Source organism: Lachnellula hyalina, assembly GCF_007821495.1.
Source record: "Lachnellula hyalina strain CBS 185.66 chromosome Unknown contig00236, whole genome shotgun sequence".
In the NCBI taxonomy this organism is placed as follows: Eukaryota; Fungi; Ascomycota; class Leotiomycetes; order Helotiales; family Lachnaceae; genus Lachnellula; species Lachnellula hyalina.
The window spans coordinates 1-7,660 of record NW_022157350.1 but is presented as its reverse complement, the minus strand read 5'-3'; the positions used below and the strand labels follow the sequence as shown (position 1 = coordinate 7,660).

At 50.2% G+C, this 7,660-nt stretch overlaps 2 protein-coding genes across 2 annotated transcripts; one reads left to right on the top strand and one right to left on the bottom strand.

The window, feature by feature from the left end:
- rhp57 (DNA repair protein rhp57) lies at positions 1–1,404 on the bottom strand (the record flags this gene model as incomplete). Its single annotated transcript, XM_031153375.1, has 2 exons — positions 1–973; positions 1,037–1,404. The coding sequence occupies 2 exons, from the start codon at positions 1,402–1,404 to the stop codon at positions 1–3; spliced, it is 1,341 nt and encodes a 446-aa protein (XP_031001512.1).
- Positions 1,405–4,302: 2,898 nt separating this feature from the next.
- Positions 4,303–6,891, top strand: ace1 (Zinc finger transcription factor; the record flags this gene model as incomplete). Its single annotated transcript, XM_031153374.1, has 2 exons — positions 4,303–5,414; positions 5,475–6,891. The coding sequence occupies 2 exons, from the start codon at positions 4,303–4,305 to the stop codon at positions 6,889–6,891; spliced, it is 2,529 nt and encodes an 842-aa protein (XP_031001511.1).
- Positions 6,892–7,660: the final 769 nt, after the last annotated feature.

The window sequence follows — 7,660 nt, the reverse complement described above, 5'->3', positions numbered from 1 at the left end:
TTATGTCGGCAGAATACCATCCTCCTCGCCAACGTCAACAGCGCGATTTGTTCCGACAGCAGCGATGCCCATTCCCCTAATCTCAAACTCAACAGCCCCTTGCACACCAGGTCCACTCGCTGCCACGTGCGGCGCAAATACAACTTTCATCCAACGTCGCCATTTCTGCAGCACGAGCTCCTCCTCATCTGCCACGAGACCTGGGCCATAGACGGGTTTCTTGATCAGGGCAATGCGGAATGCGATTTGTGTTGTCCATATTAGGCCGAGACTTGGGGTTTTGAGGTTCTGCAGCGAGACGGGGGAGGGGTGAGGATCATCGCCCCAGCCTGTGAACCACCGCTGTTGGTGGTCGAGGGACATGGGGTCAGGTGTGCCGGCGAAAGGCGTTGGAGGGGGTGCGGCTAGGGAGCTCGATGGGCTTGTGCTTGTGCCTGCGCTTCGTCTTGCTAGGGGACTGCTTTGCGTGGTTCGGTTCAGCACTGGACTTGATCCTACACTTCCACTGGTATTGGAGAAGCGATCCGCGACTTGGTTTGCGACTACGATTGCGATGTTGTGCTCCCGTGCGATGGTGCGGAGTAACTGGCCTAGTTTGATGAGCTCGGAGCTTCGCTGCGCCATGTTGGCACCGTTTCCTACTCCGCCGGGACGCTCAAATTCGGCGCGGTAGTTTGCTGCGACCGAGTCGAGGATTATGAGGCGGACGCTGTGGCGCGAGATGGCGACGGGGACTTGGAAGCGGAGGATATGGTCTTGGGATTCGAGGTCGGGGGTTACGATGCTGATTACGTTGTCGAGCGTGGGTTTTGGATTAGAGGATGTGAGGACTGGGTGGGTGCGCAGGAGCTGGGGAGAGTCGGGGTTGTGGGGAGGGCGGATTCGGTGGATATGTATAGGACGGAGCTGGAGAGGCCGTGGGGAGCTGGGAGTTGGGCTGATAGAAGGAGCGTGAGGAGGAATTGGGTTTTGCCTACGCCACTGTGGGGTGTTAGTTTGGTTATGTGGTAGTTGATTTGTAGGATATCTTATATACCTTTCGCCAGTGACTTCTGTGATATAACCTATGGGGATCCCACCTCCCAATGCACGGTCTAGGTCATCGTCTAGAGTACTGATAGTATTCCAAGAGCTGACGATGTCTTTTCCAGACTTCTTCAACGTCGACGAGCCCTGCGCTTCATTATCGGCCCCAGCTATCCCCAAGTTCTGCTGTAGCGCCTCAAGAACCGCATTACATAGTCTCTTCACGTCTAAGAGTGGGAGTTGAGCGCGTTTCGCTACCTCAACACAATCGAGTGTGAGGAGGTCTGTGGTTGTAACCAGATTCTTCTCGAGTTTTGGCAGGAGTCGTGCATATTGCTGGGTTGGAAATCCGGGGAGGACACTTGCGAGGTCTGTCATGGAGGCATTTGGGAGGGGATGGGATGGGTTTATTGACGTTCAAATAAAAACGCGGGGGCGATAGACAGACGCGACGATGATTATCGATAGGCTCGATTGCACGTGACTGGCCGATAACTCTGATAGAAGCTGAAGCTTGATAGGGGAAGGAATAGTTGCAATTTATGCTTCATTTATCTGCAATTGCTCCTGCAGTCCTTTTCAAGATCGTAATGATCCTTCTAGTCAAAATTGATGCTGTAAATCTCTAATAAGCACCAAAAGTTGGGTTCTTCTATTCCAGGACTCTCAATTAGTGAACGTCCCGTTCTGAGATGAGCTCGAAGTTGATATACTCGGTACAACAGCAGGATTGCTTGATTCGATGAACACATGAACACAGCACGAGAAGCTGAAGCAAACAACTCGATCCACAGCATGAAGAAACAAATTGCCAGCATCGTCTCACCCAGACCCGCAGCTAAAGTGAAACCCGTGTCCACTGACTCCACTTGTTTTCCTGCCTGCTCATAGGGCTGGCGAGTAATGAGGGATTTTGATGTTTGTGATTCCTGTTGCTCTTGCGCGCAGAGGGCAAAGGGCAGAGGCGCAGGGCAGAGGACAGATTTCGAGGGCGTGAGGGCGGCAAGCAATCCTTCGCGCATTTGCATGACCAGATCTCCAGAAATGCCGTCACGGAGTGTGAGGGTTTTATGTGGCTTTACGGCGTCGAGGGCGTCGGGTGTGGCAGAGAAAGACGTTTCCGACAGTGCCGCAAAGGAGTACGGAGTGGAGTGTAGCTGACAGCTGTTTGACTCATCAAGTGGGAGGCGGGGGACGATGCCGATTCGTTGTAAATTATAAGTATGCAATGACTCGATTCCTGAAAAGGAAAGTCTTGCCCAAATCAAGTGAAGATTATTGGCTTAAAAGTCCGATCGATGTTACTGTATTTCAGCCCTGTGAAGCGATCTGGCCATTACAGGTGAAGCCTTTACTTAGAAGCTTTGAACTTTGACGTGGGCAAGTTTCAATATTCAATAGATGTGAGCACGGATGGATCTTGATCGGATATCAATACGAAGTATCGCTTGTTTTGATTAATTGTACTGTATGATTTTATGGAAAAGTACAAGTAATTTACAGATGTGACGAAAAGGTGGACTTGCTCGTACGTCCGCTTTCCCAGAGAAGTACTCGGTGAGGCTGGGCTGGGCTGGGTACGGTACAACGACAAACGCTCAACTCGATTGGGGACCGGTAACGAATGCGGATGCGAATGCAGCCAAGAAGCGTGGGGTTTGCGGAGCAGGACCAGGAGGCAAATAATATTCAGCGTTTACTTACCGGCCGGCGGGCCTTGAACTGTTCACCGGCATTCCAAGACTGTGATTGATGCGTGTATATTTGTTCAAGATATGGCTTCTCCCAAGCGTGTAGTCTGAGGATCCGTATTAGAGTGGAATGTCGACCAGCGCACACCGGTGGTGGCTGAGAACTGCAGTGGGAGTCCGAAGATGGTCCCTTCCCCTGGTGTTGGTGGGGGTTGTCCTGCCACATGAGGCTCTTCAGGTCTTGATGGTTCGGTGATGAAATCGGGATAACGGAAGACCGTGTCTGACAGCGCTACTGTACCAGATTATCGAACGATCCACGGTTGATAAGTGACTCCACTCCACTTGATTGAGAATCTGAGATGGATGCTCAAACCAGCACCCGCACTAGTACTTTGACATAATAATCCGGGCTGCTATTTTGGTCAATTATTAATCCATGTGACCTCGTGCCGACTTGTTTGCCGCCAGGCTTTCTGCTTCTGCCATGGGGAAGAGGGAAAAGAGGCCCTGAACACGGGATATTCGTGCATCTGGCGCATCTTAATTGACGTATTTTCCAGCATGATTTAGCAAAATACTTTTTTACCTTGAAGCAAACAGAGAAGGTAGCGGCGCAATAACTTCGCCCCTGTCGTACCGTACCGTACTCGTAGCGTCTAATAGTATAGACTAGGCCTCATTAGAGCAAGTGCGCTTTCCCCCTGATACCCCCCAACATTCCCATTTGCTGCAGCGGCAATCATCCGCAAGGGCAGCGAGCACATCGCTGTGACTCCAGGCAGCAGTCATGCACAACCTGGGAAGGCGGATTTGTTAGGCAATCCGCCGCCCTCGACCTCATCTCACCACGCTCTCCTCCTCCTCTTCCTCCATATTCTGCTTCTTCGCCCTTCCATCACACCAAAATCCCCAACTCCGGCCACGAGTCCACACTGCGTTGCCTATAATCTCCCCCGGCCGAGAGATTTCTTGAGGGCACCGTTGAGAGCCAGAGCCCGCCGGACTATCGTATCCCTATATACTTGGGACTCGTCTTCACCCTCCAGGCAACAGCTGACCTTACCTACCGCCGTCCCCCCCGCCGTGTCTAGCTGTCGTCTTCTTCTTCAACTCTAAGCCTCATCAGTATCTTCTTGTCTTCCATCATCGTCGTCCATTGAATGAGACGAACCCGACGGCAAACACTCATCTTCTCGTCCGAGGACGATTGCTCAGAGCTCACCATCAACGGCAGAACTGTTCGCATATCCCCCAGTATTGTATGCATCCAATGTCTACTTTTGTCTCTCCGACCCCAGATCTCTGTTTCACCCAAAGCGTCAATCGGCGAGCGTCGGATTGACGAATCAGCCCTATATATAAAAAGTGGTCGAATTGCTTCATCCTCGGTGAACTATTCTCCATGCGGACACCTCGATCTCTTCCCGACTTCATTCCTGACTACTCGAATCGATCTGTGACTCACTTGGCACTTGCATGAAAACAGGATCTCTTACAGTAGGGCTAATCAATGAATCCTAGTAGTCAAGCATTTACCAACATACTCGGAACCCACACCACACCTGGCCACCCACCACCCACCATGTCCTTCAACCACCCCCGCCGAACTACAAAGACTACATCGCCTGCTCTGACTCCCTCGTCCAGTGCGTCAGGCCGTCCCACCGTTAAGACCAACATGTCCCTACGCAAAGGAGCCACCTTCCATTCACCCACTACTCCAGACGAAGAGCTACCTGAACAGTTCAAAGTCCCTGCCCTCCCTCGCCGTTCTCAAACCACACTCGAAGATGTTGTCGATGCACACAAACGTCGTGTTGCCTTAACTCTTGGAGACATTGATCGAGGCCTCGCTGCCGTTGAAGAACGTTCTCCTTCTGACCGACAGTCCTTTCCTGACGAGGCAAACCCAGTCCCCCAAGGATTTCTAGATCACACCGTCGGCTCACCGTCGACCAAATCATACGGTTCCATCATGGATGGACCAATGTCCAAGGAGTCTCCATCAATTGGACGACGCTCCCTCCGCCCACGGCACAACCGCCGGCCTGCCAGATACTCAGACAGTGCTCTGGGATCCTCTATTGACTCTAGATCGGGCAAGAAGGTTGCAGACAAGTGCTCCACTAGTGTCACTGATGACCATTGCTCCAAGTCTATCGTTGCAGCATCAGCTATAACTAGGTCTGCCGCCGCCCAGTCTTCAACAATCGAGAGTCTTCCCAGACTCAGTGCGCGGGCCACCAACCGCATCCACGAGCATATCTTGAAGCCACTGCTCGCAAAGCCGTCCTTGAAAGAATTTTACCCAATCGTACTGGACTGCCCCAGAAGAATTCATACCAAGGAGATAGTATGCCTTCGGGATCTTGAGAAGACTTTGATTTTTATGGCACCTGTAAGTGATATCCAAACTGATGTTGTTGGGGGAGTTGCTCACTGGTTTTCGCGTTTGAAGGAGAGGACCAAGACCGCCGCCTTGTACCTTGATTTCTGCCTCACGTCAATCCGGTGTATCCAAGCGACCGTGGAATTTTTGAGCGAACGCGAACAAACCAGACCTCACGACCGACCTTATACTAACGGATACTTTGTCGATCTCATCGACCAGATTAAGCAGTACGCACAACAAGTTCAAGCTGCAAAAGAGAGGGAAGCCAAAGGAGAGAAATTGGACGAGATGGATCCTGAACCGTATGTTCACCTGTCACTTCATCCCTTTTCTGGACAGCCCTTACTAACCTCTATTCATAGAACCGATGAAGTCAGACTTCATGGTGGACTCACCAAAAACGGCCGTCCCGCTGAACTAGTTCGAGTAAAGAAGAACGGCAAGGCCATATCAGTTGCCACCGGCCTTCCCATCGAACTTGAAGACGAAGACAGTAAAGAAGCCATGCGATTCAAGCGGTCCTTAAGCCAAGAGGCCGAGGATGACGAAGCAATTATGCGGTCAATGGCTCGCCGGAAGCGCTCAGCTTCAGCAGCTGAGCTCGCACCAAAACGTTGCCGTGAAGCTGGATGTGACAAAGAATTCAAGCGCCCATGTGACCTCACCAAGCACGAGAAGACTCACTCTCGTCCCTGGAAGTGCCCTGTTGAATCGTGCAAATACCACGAATATGGCTGGCCCACGGAGAAGGAAATGGACCGCCATCACAATGACAAACATTCTCAGGCTCCTCCTTTATACGAGTGCCATTTTAAACCCTGCCCATATAGATCGAAGCGTGAATCCAATTGCAAGCAGCATATGGAGAAAGCTCACGGCTGGGAATACGTTCGATCCAAAAACAATGGAAAGAACCGCTCAGAGCATGGTGCCCCAACCAGCAACCATGGCCTGCCAACTCCCCAGACTACCAACATCCGTACCCCAAGCAGTGATGGAAACAATGTTTCTACTCCTGATGGGGATGATTTTGACATGAACACCGGGTATGAAATGTCAGCCTGGAATGATAATCAAAACCACCTGAACTTCCCAGACTACAACTCCTCGGATATGGACATATTTGCACCAAATCAGCAATTGCAGCTCGACTACTCCCCCATCTCTGACATGCACCAATCTGGCTCAGTCTCTTCCGATGGCCAATCCCCATACATTGCCAACACTCTCTCTGGCCAAGACCATTTCCAGGATAACTTCCAAGACTTTAACAACAACAACGTTGACTTCAGCCTGTTTGAGAATGAAGATCTTTACAGCGCCAACGTTCAGATTCCCACCCCATCCCACGATTTCTACCAACGGGCAATTAACGGCTTTGAGACATCAGGTGTCCCTTTCGCCGCAGACCCAATCCCACATATCTCCCCCGTCGGTCACGGGAACACCATGCTCTACACTCCAACCTCGATGCGTGATGTAGACGAAGGCTTCGAAGACTTTGTCCCCGCCAATTGCAACCCGCAACTTGGCAACTCGGCCGATTTCCAACTCTTCCCCTCGTCCACTGGAGGCACGGTCTCCAGCAATGCGCCTAGTGCTCTGTTTGGCGAAATCCCACACATGAATGGATTTCCCGGCGTTTCCGCACAAGATTTGCTAGACTTCTATGCAGCGAGCACAGCAGCTGCTACTCAGCACCACGTCCACCAGAACCATAACATGGGTAGCATGGACTGGTCTTCCGATGACCAATTTGGTGACTACAAAAGCCACTGATGAAAAAATATGTTTCAAGAAGGGAACAGAAAAAAAAACATACTCGATTCATTCATCATTGTGATATATATATTAGCACGGCGTTAACTTTACATGCTCTTGATTCATTTTTCACTTTCTTTTCGCACATCACATGAGTCATGATATGAATTGAAGAACTTTGAAATGTAATGGGCGGGAAAGGATAGGGTTTATGAGGAGGAATCACAAATTGTTCATTTGGCATCTCGACGGGGTAGAATAGCTTAGCTCTGGTTGCTTTCTTGTTAATCCGGGGATTTTTGTTCATTTGATGCATCGTCCGATTGAGGGAGGGATCGGATTGGTATTGGTAGAGGTGGTGTGGAATGGGATAGGTAGATCTCGCGAAGCTATTGATTTATACTTTGCTGGACTTGACTTGGTTTGCTAGGATGAAATGAAAGCAATTACCACTCATACATATTATTCTTCGTGTCTAGTTGGTGATGTGATGTGATGTGATGTTCTCTGCAAGTACAGAGTAAATACCTATCTACAGTCTTCCCAAGTACCAACACCAATCAGTCCGTCAGGCAGTTAGACATCGGCAGGCAAGTAGGCTAGGTAATGCAAGAGTAAATTCCCATGTATACAGTACGAATCTCACAACTTCTCTTTTTCATTCATTCATCCATCCATCATCCAATCACTTACCTAAATATACCTACCTGTCAACCATATCCATCTACGTACCATATTACTTAACCTCTTCCCTTCTACCTACCCCTCCTACATTTATTTTACTTGC